The 25,830-nt window shown below is 32.4% G+C and overlaps 1 protein-coding gene across 2 annotated transcripts in view; it reads left to right on the forward strand.

Moving 5' to 3' along the window:
* Window positions 1–4,399: 4,399 nt before the first annotated feature.
* Window positions 4,400–25,830, forward strand: part of snu (ABC-type transporter snustorr) — a 46,822-nt gene continuing 25,391 nt past the window's right edge. Inside the window, exon 1 of one of the 2 annotated variants that reach the window (XM_015519171.2) lies at window positions 4,400–4,789. In XM_015519171.2, the coding sequence (XP_015374657.2) occupies window positions 4,737–4,789 (53 nt within the window). In that variant the 5' untranslated portion in view covers window positions 4,400–4,736. Of the gene's footprint in view, window positions 4,790–25,031; window positions 25,359–25,830 lie in introns of those variants that run through there. The other variant, XM_015519177.2, reaches the window with a different exon arrangement.

A 25,830-nucleotide genomic window follows, 5' to 3' on the forward strand; every position in this document is an offset into this window, starting at 1 on the left:
GCACTTATTATATTTTATCTCTCGCGTGCAAATAATATAATATGCGACCGTTTAGTTGTCGCACTCGAGCGCGATCATTAATAATAATTACCATCACGATTTGTCAAACTTAACATCGTTGAAATTAGTTCTTCGAACGCTAACGAATTACTGAATTAAATCGTTTACACGTTATTATATAACATGTAAATAGATCCGACCAATAGGTCAATCGTAGCCCGCGGGAGTTTATCTTATAAAGTACCTACCAACACTGATTGTTAGGACAGAACTATATACTACATCGCACTGTTGCAGTGTTCACTGGTGCTACACTGAAAATATAACTGAAACATACAAAACTATTGTAATCGCGATAAGAATTAATTCGTCGTGTTCACTATAATATAGATAACATATTATACCCGAACAAATTAACGAGAAATAAAATTAGTCATAGAGCGATGCGCTAAAAAATTCTTACCGGCAAAATATTACAGTAAAATTATATCAACGACCGTTTTACCATAATATAATAATAATAATGATAATAATATTATATTATAACAGTGAATAGTATTGTGATTTTATTCATGTCATGTGTTAAATGTAATGTTTATGTCGCGAAATGTTTAAAACGAAATATTATTATGATGATGGAGTAACAAGAGTTTTTCGTTTGTCCTGTATTTTGCTCAATTACGTAAAATATTTAACACAGTGCGAGCACGGCAGTTTTTTGATTCGCAGTGTAAGTACACGTCACGAATTTAATTCAAAATTATATCAAAATAGGTAAGTGATGGCAAATAGCTGCAGGCGTATTGCATAACTGCAGAAATTGTTTTAATCCCACATTTGCTTTGACATTTAATAATATTACTGCGAGAAACACTGAGCAGCTGCGATTGTTCGGGAATGTATGCGGAATTCTTATTTTTTTTTTTTAACAACAACGTAGACTTTGGTGTTATGAAAATTATTTTTTCATTGCGAGTTTTAAGTAAACCAATTACAACGATATTATTCTTATATGAATCTCATCGTGATTACACCACTGACGCGGACGTAAAAAGTTTGACGATTGCGATATTGTGTGCGAATTAATAAAGTTATTGTAATTATATTTGTGATTGAACATTTTTTTTGTTTTTTTTTTTTGTTTTACCTCAGATGATTTCGCAGCAATTGAATTCGATTTATTTTAATGGTAGTTGACTAAAATAAGAATATTGTCAGAAAGTCCTCATGTTGCACGATGGCTTAGTGTACAATAGCCGACTCTGTAGTAGTGTGACGCTTCATTTTAACATGATATTTGTACGGATGAGTAGATAATAATAAATTATCTTTAATTTGTAAAAAGCAAAAGTTAAAACCATATAGGTTGACCTACCTATTATATATAAATGAAATATTTACACATCATCTCTCTCTCTCTCTTTCTCTGATATAAAATAGTTTTAAATGAGATCATGATTTATTTCCTACGTCTGAAATTCGATCAAATTATAATAACGATATTTTAAACGCATCATTGAATAATAGTGTTTAATTCTCTAGTAAAATGTTTCCGTTTTCCTTTTATTACGATCCTCGACCGTTTTCACCATGTCAATAAAGATTATACTCGGATTTTTATTAAAAACTAATTTATTATTTTAGATATTTTTTGAGGATTTCTCATGTCTCTTATTGTTCAACGCTTCCGGTTATTGAGAATGTTCCAGTAGATGCTGACGAAAGCTTCATTGTACATTTTTTAATTTTCGAATTTATTAATAATAACCGTGTTGCTCGCGCTTTTATTGCATAATGTCCGAAAACATTGAACTAATAGCGTGTAACCGTGTTCATATAATTTTTTTTTATGGCTATACACATCATATATGTAGGCAATACATCTCAAAATAGCGGTACACAATGGAAGTGCTACGAAACAAGGTCTTATTTTCGTAAAATACGATTTGTAATTAACAATATTACCTATATGTTTACAATTTCTTATTTTTTATGTGGTTTAATTTATAATCTAATATATACTTATACGCCGCTAAATTTGTGATTTTAATATTATGATTCAGAGACTAAACGCAATGTGGTGAGGTGAGGTGAGGCGCTTGTATCGTATCGTTACAATTATTTACGGATTTTGGTTTAGAGATTCTCGACATATATGTACAAGATAATATTTATTTTTTTACTGAATTCAAAATAGGTATAACCTTTGACAGGTGATGGTCACTTTGGAGGAAACCGGTCACATACCCCTAATGAATACCGAGTAAACGATAGCGAGTATTTGAGACTTCTGAACGTTATAAAAGAGAAATTTGATGAATAATTATATAATAATATTAAATCTGAGTGAAGTGAGGACTGTATCGTGGCAGTAATTCTGCAAAGCTACCTGTATGCTGTTATCAGCTGATATAATATTCCTACCATTTTAAAATTGGTGTATCAAACATTTTTTCTTCAGAGATTTAAGGTTTCAATAATGGTGATGTCTCGTTTTCTAATTTCACGTCAGTTAAAATTGAATATAATTGTAAAACTTGAAATACCTTCCGCATATTTTCGTAGCTTTATGCGTGATAAATAATTAAAGCTTCCAATAATTTATATTAATTTTACCAACAACTCATAACGTTTTCTTAGAGTTCCGTCGAGTGTACGCTTTTCGAACGCCACTAATATAATATCATCAGTTATTAACCACCGTCCTGCAGTATCGATCGTAATTATATGATCCGTGTATCGATATAAACACGAGTGGTTTGATTATTTTCGTTGAAAATCTAAAACGTCGAAAGTTTAAGAGAATCGATAATTATATATATCCTCACCGGACTTTACCTACCGCGAACTTTTGCCCAGCTCGCATTAGGTTCATACCACACAGCATATGTGTTGTACCTATTGTTAAATCTGTTGATTTTTGGTCGGTGGAAGCCGGAAGGTTCGCGAGTTATAATCATATTCAGCTATATAATATTATCATTACAATATCGACGTGGAGTTACGTAAAGTATATAGGTATAAAACAACAGACTACCTACTCTAAAATAGCTCTTAGTAGTTATATAATAATATAATATTAAAGTATTGATGTTATAGCATGCTAGCTGAAAAACAATATCATTTGTTCGAGAGAATGAATTTATCAATTTGTTTACGATAAATGAATAAATGATTCCAAAACTATATTACAAAAATACTCGTATTAGGCAGCTTGCATCTGTACAACAATAACTCTAACCTGCACTTTAAGACCAGCTTAAAAAGGGTGATGACATAATGTAATATAATATTATGCTTATCTGCAGTGGTATCTGAGCATTTTGATTTCTTATGTTTCTATCATAGGGGCAAATAGGAAGGGTGCTTGTGGGTATTAGCAGTATTAGCACCCTCATATTCGTATGTATCAAAAACATCTCGTTAAAAAAAAAAAAAAACTAAAATGAGAAAATTCTTAGCTCAAATGGTCGTTATTTTATTTAAAACTTGTGATCATTTCGTTGTCATTAATGCATTGTATCATGTTATGATTAATATTTAATAGGTATTGTAATTACGATTTCAAACGTGTTTATATTCGTAATATCATTATAATATTACCGAACCGATTCGCAACGGTCGCCGGAGATCGCGTAAAGTCGTACTTACGATATTATTATTATGACGACGATAACATATATATATATTAAATAGATAGGCATATAATAATATTGTGTGTATTATTACAAAGAAGAATAAGAGACATTCTAACGCGTATACTGCAGCTCGGATATCGGATGTTACGACTTCGATGATGATATTATTATATAGCACCTAGGTACCAGTCGTTTGTGATAAAAGAGAAAGAATGAAAAGAAAAAAAAAGCGAACGCGCATTATTACTATTATTACTATTATTACTATTATTACTATTATTATTATTATTATTATTATTAGTTATTAATATTACTATTATGTAGGACCATCGTCGAATGTCGTCGTAGGAATGTCGCACGTGAACCGGTACACCCGGTCGACCTTCCTGGGCGAACGCGCGCGCACGTACCCGCGATGGTCGGAGGACGGTCCCACCACACGAAGAGTGAAAACGAGCTCGAGACCCACCACACACACACACACACACACACACACACACACACACACACACACACACACACACACACACACACACACACACACACACACACACACACACACAATTTACGACGACTTAAACACGCTCACACACACACACACACCGATAAACATTGTTACGCGTGCGAATAATATAGCGCGTTCGCCAAACTCGTATAGCGCCTCTTGTTTTATATTATTATTATTATTATATGTTATTCTTCCGGAACCAACTCGCTGCAACCTGTGGACGGCGGCGGCGGAGGTGGCAGCGGACAAGTCTGCACAATCGTTTCACTACCGTCGCGTCGGTGACTCGTGCAGTGTGAGCGTGAATGCAGTGTGCGTTCGCGTCGAAACGTAAAACAATAATTAAAATATAACAATATTTATAACGTCGGAAACACGTCCGCACGCGACGTTAAAAAACATTATTGTAATAATTAGTTTTTCTCCTGTTTTTATTTTTTTATTCTTAAATTAACTTTCGGTATTTTCGGTTTTTCTCTCCTATATTAAAATATATATATATATATATTACTCGTAAGTTAATTTGTGGTCGACACGCGAGTCGCTAAGGTTTGCTACACATATACGACGAAAACGACGACGACGAAAACATGGACGACAAGGATAAGATACGGAAGATGTTCAGCTGGAGCTCGAGCCTCACGTGAGTACATACAACACACTCATACATCACTCCGTCTACAATTACAGACCAACAGCACCCATCGGAGTATTCCGTGTATTAGGAAGGTCAGGGAAATAAACGATAGGTCACTAGGTCATATTATACCGTTTCGAGAACGTGTCACCGTGCTTGTGCTACTCCTATAAAGTCCCCTTTGTGACAAACGCTTTTTTCGCGTCGTCGCCGGTCGTTCAAGTCTATACGCACTGTCAGTGATATATAGACGAGTGCCGGAAGAGGGGGCGACGGTCCCTCGAATTTGAAACTGCTCAATATCATACGTGTTGGTGCAGGGGAACGGTTTAGATCGATTTGAGGAAACTGCAGTAGTGACTCGGTCGTCGTCACTCTCCAGTCGCCGACCGCAGTCTTATCGTGTCGGCGTACAAATTATTTTTATTTTATTTTTGCTATACGATTGTCATTGTAAGACAACCACTGGCGGCTCGAAACCTTCGTGGTGACATCTTCGGAGGATGTATATACCGTACAAAATAATATCATTATAAATACGACGTGTGTCGTCCAATAGTTATTTTTCGACCGTTGTCATTTGGCCGCACACCAGCCGTAAACAGTAGATTGATATGATACTGTTTACGTGAAATAGATTTTTTTTCTTCTCTTTTTCTTTCCTCCGTTTCACACGCAATGTTACGACCGTACACAGTGGCTATAACCTAACCGTGGTTACGCAACCGAAGAAGAAATCGACGGTGGCAGCGGCGGCCGTGCGAGCAATAGCCAGTGGCGACTGGCAAAAGGGGACAACCACCGGAATACCGGTTTGTTACGCCACGGACGACGAGCGCTCCCACCGCCATCGCCACTGATGCAGTCTCCACGCCGGCCGTCGGGAAAGCTGGTTTCGGGGTGTCGGCCGTGAGACCTGATCGTTTTTTATAAATAGTTTTTTTTTTTTTCATAGCGTGTGCTAAACACGTCGATTAACAATAATAATTATAATAATAATAATAATAGATAATAATGCGTGGCGCGTTTCTTACGTAGGTACGTTTACATATAATACGTCACATCACTCGTAGCAATTAAATAAAATATAATATGATAAAGGAAAAATGTAGTGTTTTTGACTATATTATTTTATTCGAATTTGATGTTCGACGTGTTTTACCGTTCACGTTTTGTGAGCCCCCAACGAATGCCTTAGATTGTCCGAAAACGAAAAAACAATTACTCCTCGTGACTAGATAACTACTAATACATATGTTCATACAAAGTTGCCTACACTAGTAATTTTACGGCTCAATGTTATTTTTTAATTTTTTTCTCCTATCGGTTGGTAGGTGACTACTAATAATGATACCAACTATCCGTGGTTACATTATTTTGCTAGCAAAAAAAAAAAAAAAATAATAATAATAATTTGATGTTTTATTTATACAATATTAATATTCTATCAACTCTCGTCGTTCGGCGTCACATTAAACTATTCAGTCATCTACGACTTTCATTCGAATACATAATGATATTATTCTATTATGTTATTTTTTGGCAAACTATAGCGATGCGAAATAATAAGCTCATTACGCACATGGCCAAACATGATGCGTCTGAAACATACCAATGGCTTTAATGAGAATTTGAACCGTCGAAAAATGTCGATAAGAGACGTAATAAATCCAACTTTTCAGTTGACAATCTATTGCTATATTTTATTATATACCCATCACCGGAAGCTGATTGACTACTTATCTATGTCAAGGTCAACTCTTAACAATACAAACATTCAACAACAATAGTCAAATTGTGCATAACTTTTCTATGGTATTTTCTTTTATCATGAAATATAATTAAACGAAAATACGAGTCTTATTTTTTTCTTATCAGTTTCCATTGATCATATATTATTTGAAATTTTTATTTAAATTCATCGAATAAAAAAATTAAATTAAACAATACTTAAAATGCACTTAATGGTAAGCATAACACCACGAGATTTATTTCAGTACCCATAATAATAAGATAAAAGTTAAATATTATAACTAATAATATTTATGCCATAAACATTGAAAAATTACAATCTCACAATGAATATAGCTCAATAGTTTAATTATTTTAGTAAAAGTATTATAAGATCCATTTTAACTTTTAAATCATTTTATATAAAATTTTCCAATTATCTGTGATCGGTAGTTTGGTCTTAAAAAATAGGTCTTCGTTTGGGCAATTATGGTGGTTAGTATACAGTTCTGAAGGTCAGATCTCATATAAAGTGTCGTAACTATAAATTGCAACTTGAAATAATATGTTTATCTGATTGTGATCAATGTACATTTTCATCATAAATTCATAACATATAATTATGTTTATTTTAAGTGCACATTAGGTATACCATGGCAATTTATTTGTTTTAATTAATACATTAATATATAATACTGTAAGATGCTTAAAAATAACAATAAATTATTTAACAATATCCATATTGACTTAACTGAATTTTAAAAATTTAAACTGAACACAAAACTCTAGCCATGATCACCTAATATGTAGTGCTCGTTCATTTGATTAAAATATGTAGGTAATATATGTCATTTGATAACGGAAGACGGTACAAAACTAAACGACAAAACGAAAAAGTGAACGTAAGTGAAAGGATAAAAAAGATAGCGAAACCGAAACCTTAACAGTTTATTTGATAGGAAGGAGAATAATGGTATTTAATAAGTAACATAATATTATGCTTTTATGCCTGCCAATGATTCAGATAATATAAAATTATAACAATAATAATATCATGTAATTATGGAATCTTTAGAATCGAATATAACTAATGGATTTCATTAGTTATAATTATAAACATAATCAACAACAATTAATATATCATGTTGATTAATATAATAAAATAAATGGTAAAGATATTAAAAAAATTAACTTCACGATATTGTGAGTCACTGGTTGATTTTTGGCTATTGGATGATACATTACGTAATTTGATGTGGTTAACCTATTATACCTAGTTATTTTGATTTTTCTTCATATTATATTGATTCGGTACCTACTTAATAATAATATGTATATTCTATTTTCTTCATAAGATCCGATTCATCTTCGAAATACTGTCATAAAAAATTGCACTTCCAGAAACTCCAACTAACGTTGTGATGTTTATCTTTATTAAAGTTAATAAAAATCTGTCACCAACCAAGTCCAGATCTGTATCCCACTACATAATAATATAATATATAATAAATTAACCGAGTATATGCAGCTTTCAGTGGTGAAAAATGTGGGTGATTTGTTAAACATGGCGAGTTCATAGAAAAAAAAATGTATTTCGGATTTCCCATATAAAAGCACATTTTAGAGATTACGTAATATTTATCGTATTTATCAGATTTGAGTGTATTATTATTATTTTGTAGAAACCCGTGTAGGAAAAATCGTATATTTTATCATTTTCACTGTCAATTTTTTTTTCTTCTCGTTTTTAGAAGGAATGAGATATTGCCATTCATTTTTTATCTAATCGCCTACCTCTATGATTTGTGTTGAGAAAATGTTTACGTTGGTTTTACTATATACATATTATGGCAATCCGTATGATAATGAAATTTCAGTACATGTTTTTCTAAAAACTAATAAAGTACGTATTGTGGACTGGACATTGACAATCAACCATAAATTACAAATTCAATCAATAATGGATATGAACAAGCGTTTAAATTAAATGTTTCATTTATTTCCTGTTAGACACACGCTGCATTATCTTCGCCAATATATACATATATACGTACGACGTCGTCAAACGCATATTACAGCATACAATTCCATACGAACTTTTGATACGTATAAATTTGTTTTTAATTCAAGTTATCGATACACAAGGTTTTTCAGTGGAAGCGCTAAAAACTGTTGAGTTTTTGGCCACAATTATTATTATAAAAGATTAATTATAGTTAAAAAAAAAAAAAAATGTATTGATAATATTGTGTAAAAAAATTAAAAATAACAAGCTTTACCTCGAGAACAAATTGCATTCGTTAGAAATCGTTATAGGAATATCTCCTGTGCCGGTATGATTTGTGTCGACCACATAATAATATGACCATATTTTGTCTTATGACGTATCTGAGTCTATGATTTAAGTGTATTTAAAAATGTACGGAAATCAACTTATTAGTCCTGTAGCGAATGTGTACATCAACATACAGTGTTGATGAAATGGATATCACGAAAGACATAAAACGTGTGACCGACCAAATCAATATTGTCAGCGTTTTATGTTAGTTGGAAATAACAAATGAGGACCTGTGTAGGTAGATACATATTATGTCATGTTGTGCACACATCATATATTATGTACGCAGTATTTGAAATAAATATAATATGTTCCATAACTATTAATGATTGTACAATGTTTATACCTATAATAATAATATGTAAGGTATATATATATATATGTAGGTATGCTATTTTATTATACACACGGTTTAAAAATAAAAAATAAAAAGTATCATGAGTATAGTTGTTATGATTTGAAATCACTATAAAACGACCTTCGTAGATTATTCATAACTGATGTAATCATTCATAAAATATGTAATCGAATACATATTTATCAATCACCGATCAGCCCGAGAAAACACTGTTTTACCTAAAAATGTCAACAAATTATTATGCTTGACTTATCATATTAAATGTATATAATATGTATGTTGACTATAACGTAACGCTATAAGTTGTCCAACCGAGGTTACGTTTAAAAACAAAACGTTCTGTTTACTATTTTCGAATCTACTTATATTTTTTTAAATTAATTTTTACATACCCATCAATATACTTATTAGACATTAAGGATTTGAGATTTTGATATTGTATTAAATGCTCAGTTGAATGCATTTCTTCGTTTAAACGACACAAATCACGTTAATATTTTCCGTGAATCACTATTCTCTAAAATGTTATGTGTGTGTATCTAACATTAAAAACAAAAAAACATAACAATTATAATGTAGGTCAGTAGACGAAAATTATTTTTACAATTTCTTCTACCCGTTTCATCTTTTACTTGTAGGTATATGTCAGTATTTTCTATAATGATGTGTTCACGTATGATCAAATTTTTAACACATTATACAAACATTAAAATTTATTTGAAAAAAATAAAATAATTATAACTTAGAGCGTCCTTGCTTGTTTTGATTTAATTATAATACTCTTTGAGTAACATAATATATAAATATTATTCTATTATATAATTGCCTTAACCATTTGCTGATTGCCCTAAATAATAAACACGTTTTTATTGATTATAAATCTACATTAGCTAAAACCTTCATTTATTTTAGTGGTTTTTTTTTATATACTTTCGTCGACTTCATACAACATGGTATACTATAGTCATCAATTTATTTTACTTAACACCTAAAAGTTTAGTTGTCTATATTGACATTATGACTATAGGTATCTCTTAAAATAAAAATAATAATAATTGCTTTCTGAAACAGGATGTCTATGAAATCGTCTACTGCAGATTTTCTTAATATTTTGTTGCTTATTTTATACATAAAGATGTACTTACTATTTTATTATTATAATGATAGTATTTAATGTGTATAGAAAAACATTAAGTAATTTTATTTGTTTTATATTTTGCTGTGTAACAGCAAGTCGACTTTTTAATCACATCGTTTAAGACATTTACGTTCAAGTCATAATATCGACTGCTGTGTTTTTTTAATTTGTAATTTTTAAATTAGTCAAATCGAATTGAAGCTGACATTACAATTTTGATTTCTAATTTTAAATGTAATGTATATATATTTATTGACTTTATTAATTATATATATAAAAAAAAAAAAATTATCATGCAAAAATCAATACCGATGCTAACATTAAACGTGCGAGAAAATTTAACGAGTTATTTGCAAGCATATTATTGTAAGGTTATTTTACGATAACATGAGACTGAAAATAATAATATAACTTGAAGGTTAGAGATATTATTTTAATAAACGATCGGGGTAATAACGTAGATATTAAAAATATAAATGCTGTATTCATATTATTTCATTCCCATACCAGGTAACTAAAATATACCACTTATATGTAAGATAATTAAACGTGTAAAAAATATTAAGGTTGTACGACATACTTTAATGTATAAGTAAATACTGTGTTCAAAATCCTAAAAGAATATAAGGATGAGGCACTTTCGCAATATTTACTATATTTTAAAAACAAAAGTATATTGTTGTATTTGTATACCTATACATTAAGCAACATAAGTATGTAGCTGATGAATTTTGTAATATTGTCGGGAGACAAACTGAACAACGTTTAATTAAATATAAACCAAAGGAATGTTTTAATCCGAAGAGATAATAAATAACCTTCGTTGTACAGAACCACACTAAATATAAAAATAAATACAGATGAGGACATATATTACAATAGATGTCATAATGTATATGGTTTTATGATTTATTATTTTTATATACCTACCTTAAGAGTTAAACGTAATGGACATTATACACGGTAATTTTCAATACGTCATCGAATTTGATTAACAATAATAATAATAATATGTAAATGATTACTTTTGATTTACGTCAGACTAAAATGTATAAGCATTTCCTCGTGGCAAACTAATACAATAATAGTTTAATGATTGAACCACGTTGAAGTATTAATTTTTGGTCGGTTTTTCAATAATCCTAAACATTTTGTCAATGATAAATGTTGACGTTAATTAATTTTTTAATTTATTTGAACATGTATGTACAAATTAAGTGTTCGAGTTTACACGTATAATATATATTATACATATTATAATATATTATACAGAAACTTAATTACTAACAATACACAATATATTATTATACATTATTGTATTAAATGTTCATTGCTTACATGGTATATTTATAACTTTTAAGAATGTTTTTATGACCGTTACTCAAAGTTCCATAGAAACAATTAAAATGTTTTCTAAAACTAATTTCTATTGCGTACGCTATAAATAAATAATTAAAATATATATACTTATTATATTGTTATTTAATCGAAATGGTTTATTTTTTGTTTATTGAAGTACATTACGTTTCGAATGACACCTAAATAAACAACTGAAGACAAACACGTAACATGTTTAGATTATAATATACAGTACAATTATGGTACAACTACAACATTATACATAGCCTAACTCAACCAATTATATGTATATATTATACAGCGAGAGAGAGAGAGAGAGAGAGACATAGAGAGAGCGAGAGAGAGGAAAGAGAGAATGCGAATAACTAGATACCGTGCATTACGACAGGGTCAGGGTCAATAAAATTATTATACGGGTAATTTTATCTTTTTAACTCCTTGTTTTCAAAATTCTATACGCTTTTCCAGCAGTCATAAGTAAATAGGTGTTTTCGACATTATTCTTAATATTATTATACCTACCTATATAGTGATTGGCACACAATATTATAATAATGTACCTACTTAAATTATGTTATATTTTAGTGAATGACCGAATTAAATGGGTAAAATTTAATACAATATTGTGCCTACAAAACATCTGCATCCGTATTCGTAGCAGTCGGATAAATTTCAAACAATAATGTACTCCTGCGTATAAAACCATCGCGGATAATACTGTTTTATCCTTGCAGGATTGAATATTCATTCTGGTTGATCAAATACGTTTTCAATTAATTATCGTATACAGAAAATAATTTTTTGTGTTGTATAAAAACAAGTATCGTTTTGGTTTAAAGTCTCAATAGTAAACGGAGGTAACACCTAAACATATTTTTTTCAAAAAAAAAAAACGTATCGGTGCAATCACAAGAGGTTTCCTGAGAATTTGATGGAGTACTCAACGTAGTATTAAATAGAAAAGGCTTTAGTGACTTTAGCGAACCATATGACTACTATAATAGCTAGGTAGGTACAATGTAAAACAGTGTTATTGAAGTCTCATATTCAGTGAAATTTAACCAATGCAATTAATATCATATTATTATCTTGACAATATCAATTTATTTTACTTTTTTTGATACCGAAACACTACGAAATTTAAAAAGCTATTTCAGAAAATAAAAATACTTCTATTCATTCTTATTCTGTTTTTTTCTTATATTCTATGCTTGACAATAATACTTAAAAAAAAAAAAATTGTAACCGTGCATGACTAATTATTTTCAGGCGAAAAATGCAGTGTGTATTAAGTTCGACGTCGGTATTTTAACTAAATTTTGACTCGCTGAGTTTGAATATACACAAATTTATTATTTATTTTATAGTTTATTCATGTGACTTTCGAAAGCAAAATTATACACTAGAAAAGTATTATTAAAATGTGTTTGTTTCCGAATGCTCTAGTGTTTTTAATATTCTATTTTGTTTATTTCGATTTTATTTTTAGCGAAAGCTATGCATTATTTGTGTTTGTACGAGTACTTTCGATTATTGTCATCGATTGGTTCGTTCATTTTACTGAAATTATATATTATCTTGATAACCATCGTGGAAGACACAAAATATAATCGTAAAAAACCAAATAATAAAACTACCAACCTGATCATATAAGACTACGACGGCGGCGACGGCGGTGAATGGTCGACGGTCGCCATGGTCGGAGGTTTGTCCGACTCCAAAACATGTTTACACGGAAAAATTATAAATCATAACATAGTTGGCTGGTTGATGACCCCCGAAAATCGTAACGCCGGACGGTTTTTTTTTGTTTTTGTCGAAAAGAAATAATTCGTTAGGTAATATATTATTATCATCGCGGTTCGCACAGTTCGTATCGGCGACAGGTTCATCGTACGTCAATAGAAATGATTATATAATAATACTTATTGATGCATAATCCGTCGAGTTCGTGGAAATATATAATACGAAATTTGTGCCACGTGGGCATCGTCAAGTCGATCGTCGATCGAAAGGAGAACTTATGTCATTATTTTCCGACATAAAAACTAGATGTTGGCATACATGTTATAATAAAATTGTAAACAATATTTTTCGGACTTTAAAAAAAAAATTTTTTTCTAATAGCTTTCGTTTACGGTTCGATGATTACAGCGCAACAATATCACGAACGACTGTAATATAATAATATCGCAGTTATATTATGCGCTCGTAAATATTCGGACAGAGCGCCGCCGCCAAGTCTGACATTCGGCCGTCTTCGCTTTTATTCCATGGCGTGTCATGCCTCTCCCATCAAAAAACGCTCATTGCAGCCCCAACAACGGTCAATATAATATTTTCGGGAGTTAACGACATCATGCGTGCATGCTTTATAATATTCGCATACGATGTGACGTGATTCAAGTTGGTCGACGGTCGTTTTTTTAACACGCCATGTACGATTAATATTATTAAATCAAAACGATTTTCTTTGCGTGTGTGTGGTAGATTACTGTTTGTTTTATTTTGCATCAAGTCAGCCATACCACGACGATCACCTCTGAAGTTGCCAGTTTCATGATGATAACTCCATTCAAGTGTCTGTCCGTTTACCATAAGATAAGCGTCCGGAGAATGCATCACTCACACTCTATGGCCCATACCGTAATGCAGGGGAGAGGGTTATGGTTTCTTCAAACTTGAGTCAGTCCAATGGAATATGACGTGATTGGCAAAACGATTAAGATTAAGTACTTGAAAAACAACAGAGTACTGTTGCAACGATCACTCGAAAACGGTGTATTTTCCGCTGGTCACCATGCTGCAGTATATGAGGGCATTAAAGATGAACGCGCAATCACCGTGACCACAACCGCGTCAAAAACCATTACTTGATCAAAACTGCATGTGCAGCATCGTCTCTCCCGAGCACGACCGCTAGACTGCAGCTGCAGTGTCTTTTTGAACGGGCTGTATACTATATGCATTATACAGCCGGCCGCTGCTGCGATGCTATACCATATTCTATTATTGTTGTTGTTGTAATAATGATATCCGGTCACAATATTGTTTTCGACGCCGTATATATAATATAACCTTCTGCGGCGTCGTTGACACGGGTCGCCGACACTTCGACCGTGCCGCTGAGGGTTTTCGGTATATATACACACACGTCATAATGTTATAGATATTCACTTGATACACGTATATATATACACATATTTATGTATATTGTGTAATACAGATATACAACCTACGTGATGAACGGTAGACACGATGCTGCGAAATATGATATATGTTATTAATTATTATTATTATTATTACGTCGTCGTTCAGTTTTGGAAAGAACGGCACGCAATATACCTAAGCGTTTTCGCCGTATGTTATTTTCACCGGTCGCTCGGTGAAAATAATTATAGAGACGATCGTAGACTTTTGCAGCACCGGAACGTTTTAACGTATTATATAATATTGTGTGATCACAATAATACATTGATATGGCTAATATTTAAGTCTGTCCTGACGTCGAACCCACGCCGAATACGGATCTCGCCAGTTCGTATAGGTTTATGATAAAATTATAATAATATAATAATATTTTATCTAAAATAAATTAGTGCAATAATAATACGTATATTGTACGAGCAGAGTATACGTATAGTATTTTCCCGGACGAATTTACGCCAGAAGACGCAACAACTAAATTATAATATTATATTTATATATACATACGACCGGGACGACTGTCTTATGCGTTATATATTATACATATATAGGTTCAAAAGAAGGCGGCGGTGGCAAAAAGTGAAAGTACTATCGGACGTAGTGACCGTGAAGGTAATTCGATAATAATTCGGTTTCGAGGCAACGGCACGCTGCACGCCTGCACATATCTATGGCGAAAGCTCTTTTTCCTCTCTCGTGTCGTCATTGGTTTTTTTTTCTCCGTCTCATATTGTGTGTGTAACGTCATTACATCTGTTGCCGTGGCAGCACTCCAGTGATTTTTCCTTGCTTTGTTTTCCCCGCAAAGTCGATGCTTTTCATCTGCACACCGTTTCGTGCAGCTCCGCCGCGCGCCGTCTTGTGCTGTTTTCAGGTTAGGTAAATTTACACTGCAGATGACACAATGCAGATGCGCATAACAACAATTATGTTATAAACTAATATAATAATAATAATATGCAAAATATAACAAGTCACGTGCGTGCGAACTGTGAAAACTTCGCGGTCATCGTTTGTCGTCTTCGCGCGAGCATGTTGTGGGGTATAGGTATACTGCAGCTGCTGCATTTTTGCGCAACAACAGTCGCCGCCGACAAAGGGTTTCGCCTTGTAAACTATTAGTGTTGCAGTTATAATGTATAGTATAACTTTATAACGCGACGCGATGACGATACGCACACAAGACGGTTATTGTTTTTTGACGCCTCGTCGTAATTACCTATAGTCATTTTTTGGAATAAAGCACACAAACCGCGCGGGTTGCGCCTAGTGTCAAAATACATACTTCAATATATATATATATATGTACAAGTACGACATTAATCAATTTATGTACCTACGATAACTATTATAGTCCACAAGACGTGTTAAAAATAAAATAAACGTGTCAAACATTGGTTTGACAACGCAGCGCCGCGACTGTTTCCATCTGTCCAGTTCCCGCGGTGGTTAGTTTTTCAATGGATATTGTAAATATTATGCAAACATAATGATATATTTCACGATTCTTCCCTGCAGATTTCGAGCTTTCGACAGAACTATCTATTATATTTATGTCTGAAAAAATATGACCGATAACAATGATATAATGTTATACGCCTAGTCATATTAATATATTATTTTATAGACCGTCGAGCGTTTATAATGGGTGATTCGTTTATCAAACAACACTCATTATTTATAAAAGTATTAACTTTTTTCAAAATATTGTTTTACATAGTTTCAAGTTGTTAAAAAACCAACGCTTTTATTAAAAAATTATATTTTTAAATATTTTTTATCCTTATCATTTTTTAAGTTTTTTACTTTTTTGAATGGCAACATAGTTTTTTAATTTCATATTCCAAAGCAGAATATTTTTCTAAAAATTTTGATACATAAAAATCGAATTTAGGACTAGTAGTTTATGAGTTATAAGTATTTAAAGTTTAGACAAGCGGAGTAGTGGACAAACATTTTGCGGGGTAACCCCGTACCACTCCACTCTGCCAATCTAAACTTTAAATACCTATAACTCATAAACTAGTAGCGCTAAATTCAAAATTTTAACGTAATAATTAATTTAAAAAATAGCTTTATTAAATTATGAAATTTGAAGTATAGGTTACCATTTGAAAATCAAAAGTTGATGGTGGTGTATATAATAAATATAAGGGTGAAAAATATAAAAATAATAAACAATTCAAGAAGAGTGTAAATCTACAATTTTGAAAAAAAAAAAAATTGAAAAAAGTCAATACTTTTTTAAATAATGAGTGTTGTTTGATAAAAGAATCACCCTGTATAGCTGATTTAATAAAATGTGTTAATTATCTTATCAAGTAGGTAAAAAGGACAGGCACTTAATATCTATACGACCTACCTACTTTTATACAATGCGTTATTTGTGATTATCATATCACCGACTAACTGATAAAGTGATAACCATATTAGTAGGTACTTGGAGAACAATATATTATTATATTAAAGGCAAATTAATAAATTTAATTTCAAATGTTATATGATTTCAATCGGATCGAGTAGCTGCTTATTGTGACGAAAAAAGAAGAAATAACAGTGTTTGATAAATTAAAAACCTATTTCCGAACTGTTGGACAAATACATCCGTTTATTGCAAAAGTAACAATTTTCATACAATCGAGTTGCACAATGGCTAAGAAGAGAAGATTTTCATCAATCGTGCGAGCACATATACACTTGAAATAATGACAAATACGCTTGCCTTTGTGTAGGGCCCCGACCTCATTTTACGTTGGTTTTCAAAGGGATTATTGATTTATATATATATAAATTTATTTCCAGTTCTACAAACTAAAGCAAAACGTCTTGTTTGATACAAACTTTAAATAATAGCGTTTGTTATAGTAAGTTTTTTAGGTTTTGTATAGATATGTACGTCATTCAACACTTTGACATAATAAATAATTACACTTACTACTTATGTATAATGTTTTTAAAAAATACGTATATTAGATTATATATTTTTAGAACAGCTATGCTTTGTAGATTTGTACAAAACGACTTAAACGTCTACAAAATTGAAAATATAATAATATAACAAATTGTATTGTAATATTTATTATTTTCTAAACGGTGTTCAAACATGTGCATAATATAGCATTATAATTATATTATGACCGAGCGTAATTGAGCAATTCTCCATAAAAACAAATCACATTCCTAGAACCACTTTGAAAACCTTTCTTATATATGACGATAAAAAAAAAGAAAAAAAAACACTCACGCTCGAATGCTAACCGAATTTCATATTATGCGCATAACTCGTTTCCGGCGTCGTTTCCGAATAATATAATCCCGTCTTATAAACGCGTAAACGAACGTCGCGTAAGCCAACAAGAAATCGATTTATATAATACATCTTAAACTCGTTTGCTCTTTCCGTCGCGGGTCCAAAACTCTCATTGTTAAGTGTGATCCGGATATAGACACGGTCCGACTTGAAGACGTCGACGCCCGACGCGGACAGACACAGAGGTCAAACGGTCCACGATGTAGGGATAATGATTATTTTATACACAATACGACGTGCGAGTGGATATCGAAATCGAGTTCTCAGTTATGGTTTGGGGTGGGGAGGGTAAAGGGGGAGGTCGTGACATTCACGGTGATAATAATAAATTATATGCGCGAGATAGGTACGTGACGTGATAAACGATCGGTTCAAACACACGTGAGAATAACCTCACAGTATTGCGAAGACGACGCGTAAGCCTCGCTAGTTGCGTACCCGCAATCTGCCGCCCGGCGTGCGGTTTTCGCGCGACTTTCGGCACATCGGAATAATAATGTCGATGAATAATATATTTCAAAGTCGGCGAAAACGTACGCGTCGAAAACGAATCTGCAGAGCTGATGAGATAAGACCACCCGTGTGATATCCGTTGGAAAGTCGCCCAGACACAAATCGCAAATCGCTGCAGGGCCGGGAAACGTTTTTCCACCGCGGCACATCAATATTATTTACAGGCGTCTAGGCGTACAAGCGTTCGATTTACGATTGGCGAATATTACTAGGCATAATTTCTAGGAGCACCGGGTCGGTTAGGTTAGGTTAGGTTAGGTTACACAGGGTCTGTGCAGCACCACGACAGTCGTGGTACATTAATAACCATAATATGATATGTCATCACCGCGGTTGTATAGGTCCGCATATTATATGACATAATATTATTGTTATATACTTCGGTCACCGAACGCCGAGGCCCAGCCGCTGACGTGTGTCCAAATGACGGGCGGACCTATAATATAATACCTACCAAATACGATTTCCATTCTAGACGCGCGCCGGGAAAACACCGAAAGTGGGTCAAGTGGATATTATTCGTATTGTCCGATTTTCCCGTACCGCCGCGACCCCGGCGGCGACACCGAACACGCAGTTTTCCCGTTGGGAGGGATATATACGTGTACACAAAATCTACTATATTATATTGGTACGTGTATATACGCCGGCTACACGTCTGTATAAAATATAATACGACCTAATGTATTATAAATATTATTAAAATATTTTCGTATTTATCTCGGAGCTATGCGAAAATTGTGCGAATGCGGGGAAACCGCAGTCGGATAACTGTGTGAATAATATAATATTGTCCGGTGTAAAATCTAGACACTCATATATATATATATATATATAAACCGTGAAGACCTTCACGCGACGCTTTCACCCGTAGTCAGATACCAGCTTTATATATACTATAATAATAAGTACATATAGATAGGTACCTATATATGTGTATATATATATATATATATATATATATATATATATATATATATATAATGTATAGTGGTACGGTTCACGGGCGCCGTAATTCTGCGCGAGTTTGCGAGAAAAATCGCAGACTATTATAATATTGACAATTTTCATTCATTTTCATCGGCTGGTTTTCCCGCACACACGCGATATTCCGCGTCTTGATGATTCGGGGGACGAAAATTACGTATTTTGAGCACCCCTGACGTCGACGCGACTACGTGACCATCATATTATGCAACTTGCGTGCCGAAGAATGTCGTTTTTCGAACGGCCACGGTCGTCCATCGTCTCTCGTCGATTGGACTTTGGGCCAGGAACACTATATATATATATATATTATTATTATTATTATCATCGTCGTCGTCGTCGTCGTCATCGAATAATTCAAAATTCTACACACGCATACTGACGCGTATACACACACGACTTAGTAAGTAGCGATTGTAAGAATGTAAGCTACGATAAAAATATATTATTGATATAAGATATTATATTATTATAAGCTAACTGCGATGTCGCGAATTAAAATATTAATATTATATAGTTTAGTAACGTGACGTTACAGTTCAGCGGTAGTCGCCGTACAGTCTTGGACTCATATCGTCGTCGTTGACGTCATCGTAAACATATAATAATAATATTATAGTGACATTACGATGATAGTGTTGTGCATACCGTCGTGGTATCGCGGTAAATATATGGTTATAATTGCAGTGACGATGGATGTATAATTATGATAATGGAAGAAGCCGGAAATTATTGAAATCATATAATAATATCATATTTATTAATTGTATCGCTCTCGCCGAGACGCTATTCTACGCCGTGTCTCGTCCGCGACTGTGTCGACGTGGACAGCCTACAACTCATTTCTACAACAGATTTATGCATCGATTTTTTTTCCATCGGAATATTACAACAGCTGCAACTGGCCGACTCAACTCGCGGAATATAAAACAGAAAAACAGCACATTCGATCGAACCTTGATGTATAATATGAATCGGTATGACTCGGAACAAAACGTATAACTCAATATTATAATCACATACATTATTATAGTTATAACTACTTGTATTGCAATAATGTATCGCAGGCTACTTAATGCATACGTCAATGCACGAATCACTTTAAAAATGTCTGCAGCTGCGTTTTTTATATATAGCCAATCAGTGATCTGCAGTTTATCAGGTTCTAATATTGTCATTGAGTCTTACACGATCGTCGTCATGGTTTTTAATATTTTACACATTATAATAATTGTTATTGTGGGTATTCATTATATTCGAACGAAAAAATTAAGAAATCATTTTTATTGCTAACAGAGATGGGCGCGATGATAATACATCATTATTATATTTATAAATACTTTATTCGGGTCTCGTGGGGAATTGTCTATATGGATTATGGACCATACGGTTGTCATAAAATCTCTTCTATTAAAGCCGCTAAGCATTGAGTTGGGTTTCAGGATGATAATATCAGAGCACAGACAACGCTGAAAATGTCGGCTTATACCACTAATAGGTGTTTAATTCGTCGCCATTAGCTGTTCACGGACCAGTAGATGCGCATGAGATGTGCGAAAAGCGATTAATCATCATCGAAGAGCATGTTAAAATAGTATACGTAGAGGTATAAACCAAACGGCTGACGAACATCCGTTTGACACAATATAAGTATCCGGTCTACCCGCGGATCTCTATAGATATCGACCCAGACCGATCGTCAATTTTAAACCTAACCACTACAGTCAGCAGTACATAATAATATTTACGACCGTGTGTACATAATGCTATTATATTTATTTAAACGAATAATGTCACCGCAATAGATTATTATTATATATGTTATTACAGTGTATCGGCGGATGTGTGCGTGTGTACGTGTGTGCGTGCGTGCGTGCGTGCGTGCGTGTGTGTGTGTGTGTGTGTGTGTGTGTGTGTGTGTGTGTGTGTGCGTGCTCAAGTCTTATACAACAACACGTCAGCTTGTACATAGTTATCTACTATAAACGTTTAAAAGTGAAAATCATTGAATGGTCTTTAGACGAAACAAATATTGCGCAACTTAATAATATATTTATTTTTGTAATAATTAATTACATTACTTTTTATGTAACACTCCGCGGCAACGTACAATGTCGACGCAGTGCTTGTACAAGCCGACCTATAACTGGACTCTATAAGTATACACGCGCTGTTGCAGTTGTCATATTTTACTGCAATATTATTGTATTTATTTCACTCGAAGTTCGTATTAAAATGGAAAAAAATGATATGAATATAATATGGCCGAGAATATTTCCACAAAAACCCAACGATCGGATGCAGTTCATCTTCGTCGGTTTGCTTTCTATATATGTATTATATTCACGCGTTTCGAATTTCCGTTAAATTATAAAATAATAATACTGTGCTTCATATTTGAACGACTACGTGGCGCCACAGATAACCCTCATCGCTTGGCCAATGGTCCTTTAGGTACTAAACTTACGTACGCCGTCACAATCGATTTTCAAATTTACAATGTTGAGGAAACGGAATAACATTTCTTTACATATTATACCTGCCTATACATACTAATTACAATTTCGTCATGCCACACGTGTATGCCGACAAATTAATTATAATGTAATTATGTTTATGCGCGCAAATAAATTTACAGCAATATAATTTATTTATAATGCGAGATTATTAAATTATTATTCTTTTGCACAACAGCACAACACACAAGTCCATAACATCAAAATGCGAGTAAATAATATCATTGGTATATAAGTATAATATGCAAGTGTATCATTAAAACAACTACCTACAACATTTTTTACTGAAAATCGTGTACCTACCTGTTCTAAATGTTTTATGCTTTAATTATTTGTATGTGCTTACCGGCTATCAACCCTACCTATAATGGTAACTGGCTGGCTGTCTCAAAATTATAATAAGAATAAAACAAAGACAATCGTATTGTAGTTGTTTACAGTTCCTTGACGGCTAACACTATTATATTATACATAATATGTATATAATATTTCTCGTCTTACATAAACATTAGAGTAGGTAGTCACTCATTTTTATGCCCCTTATAAGTAAATTATAATTCATAATAATATTATAATGTTGCATGTTAATCATTCGGCATAATATGTATATAAAAAAAACATGCGATTTACTAAGATTTACTGTGATTTGCTGTTTGTTAAATAAAATGTCCGTATCCAGTAGTTGGCTTGTTTCACATTTTGTGTGAATCGATTGATTTTACAAAGCAGCAGTGTTGCTTATTAGGTATACAGTATTGTATCGTCTTAGTTCTTAAATGGTTTATTCACTTTGCGAGTTTTTATAACACATGACGTACCTACATTATAAAAGTAAGTTCCGGGTTCCCCATTATAATATATAGTTATACTAAAACATTTATTGAGAAAATTGCAATAGTTTATGTGACTTGATCAATAACCAACTTCAACGATCACTTATGATTTTACTTCATTTTCTTACACTATATTATTATAGGTGATAAGTTAAATAAAAATGAAACAGCTAAAATTTAAATATTTAACCTTCAAAGTACAATAACGGTCAAACTAATAATTTTTTGAACTACGCTAATATAGTAACGCTAGAATTTATCTATAGAAAGTTAAATAGATGGGATAATCGAATGACTTTTTTTTTAAATATCTTTTGATTTTCATTAGAATATTATCATAAACTTATTTATAAATACCTCAAACCTACAACCTATCGATTAATTTCAGTTGGAAATATTAAACTATGTTCGAAAAAAAATTATCATTATAAAATAATATAATAAAAATTGCACAATGCACATATAATTCATGTGTATACAACTGAATTGATCATATCGTCAGTTTGTTCGTCAGTAACCGAAACGTCATTCTGCAAGGTTGATATATTTTTGTGTTTATCGGCAAGTTTTGATCTTAATTCAATGAAATAATAACATGAACATTTTTTTCTGACAAAATCTGACAATTTGTGGGTTGAATCTTTATATACATATAAATGTACGAATATATATTTTATAAAATCATTGATTAATGCGGAAATGAACTGAGTTATAATTTATCAATACTTTTAAACAATTATAATTTTTCAATTAATAATATTATGAAAAAATAACTAATTCGTTTACTTAAGTACATTTTTTAGTCAAACTATCGCCTATATTAAAGTTTTAAATTGATTTAATTAAAATACAAATATAATTATATTATAACATTAATTTAATAGTATATCATATTGTGTTTCGCAATAATAACTTAAATAATGTATTACTTTGTAATCTCTTCACACGTTATGTGTTAATATTTAATAATAATAAGACAATATTTACCTATAATTATTATTATTTTGAAACTTAATATAATTTTTTAAATACTTAATAACATTATAGTTGACGTTTTAATATGTCTTTGATGATGAGTAATAGAAATATAATACTACACTAGGTATTTCGCTTATATTTTCACCATTGCCAAGTTTCGATTATTTTATTTTATTTTTATTTGGCGAACAAAAATAAATTCTTTACACGAAGTAATGAATTATTTGTTTGGACATTTATAAACTATATTGTTTCTGTTTAATGTCACTAATATCAGTCTTATTTTAAATTTTTAATGACTATAATAGTTTTTTAGTATACCAATAAACTAATGGTGTCCTTGCTATTAAAATTAAAACTTAAGTGATACATTAAAATTTTTAGTATAATTTCAAAATGAAAATTACCAATTTAATATTACTTACATATGTGTATTATTCATAATGTATATATAACTACTACAAAGGAGTTGGATAGTCCCTGTATTTAATTATTAATTTTAAACAAAACCGACATAAACAATACCGTAGTATCGTCCACCCCGATCGATGATTAGGAGGTAACTATTTTAATCGAAATCGATAAAATATACATTTTTGTTCATTATACATAATATTATAGTTGACTATATAGTAGGTGTAGTACCTACATCATTATTATGATGTATCGAAGACTCAAGACATGCAATATTAATAATTTATATTACTGATCGTATATATATATATATAGCAGGTAGGTAGATATAGGTACCGTGTTATTATGTAGACTTGGGCACTTCGTGTTGTTAACGCACACACACACGATATAATAGTATACAGACGGGGGGGTCACACACGATAGTGGAAAAACACATAGACAACCGTGTTATACTATTCGTCGCTCGGACGAAGAAAGGAAAAAAAAATGGTGGGGTCCATCGAGGAGGCATTGTGGTCGATGGCACTGTCGTTCTTTCCCAACCACCATAGTAGTTACCTATTGTCGTCGGCCGCGGTCCGTCCCCGGTACGTTCACTTTTCGTTTTTTATTTTATATATTTTACTTATATATCGTATTAGTTTAATTTATATATTTTTTTCGTTCATAGTTTACGGGCATACTGTTATATTTTTTCATTTTATTCACCGTCTAAAAAATTATTGTTGTCCGCACAGTGGACAACAAAATATTTCGAGATAACATCCGTACGTGCGTTTCAAACGAAAAATGTGCGCCCAGTGTTCGTTAAATAATTAGTGTCTCCAAATCATATCATCATAGTTCGCCCAGTACACTCCACACAGAGACCGTTCCCTGCGGCTGTCAAAGTTAGTATTTTATTTTTGTTTCCACCCATATTAAGACATTAATAATATGGTAATTCGTGATTTTATGCCAATCGCGTCTCGTGAAAAGTGTCTGTGCGGTTTGTATAGTTACTATCATTATTGTCGAGTTGTCGACCGATTTATTAAATTTTAATACCTTTGTGGATATGATATAGGTCCTATAATATTATAATAACAGACGCGATTGCTGATAGTATTACACTCGCTATTACACGACGTCTTCGTCTTCGTATAATAACAATAATAATGATAATAATAATAATAATATGACTTTGATTATTTTTCTGGTCGAACGACAACTGTCAACACCCGAGACTGTCGTGGTCGTACGCCAAATATTATTGTTATCATTACGCGGGGCATGCACTCGCTGACACCGAACTCTCTAACCAGTCCGGTAATAATATGTTTATCGGGTTGGCATAAATAACAACAACTGCGGTTGTTGTAG

This window comes from Diuraphis noxia, unplaced genomic scaffold (assembly GCF_037042655.1).
Source record: "Diuraphis noxia isolate RWA-SAM2 unplaced genomic scaffold, SU_Dnox_SAM2 contig0005, whole genome shotgun sequence".
NCBI lineage: Eukaryota > Metazoa > Arthropoda > Insecta > Hemiptera > Aphididae > Diuraphis > Diuraphis noxia.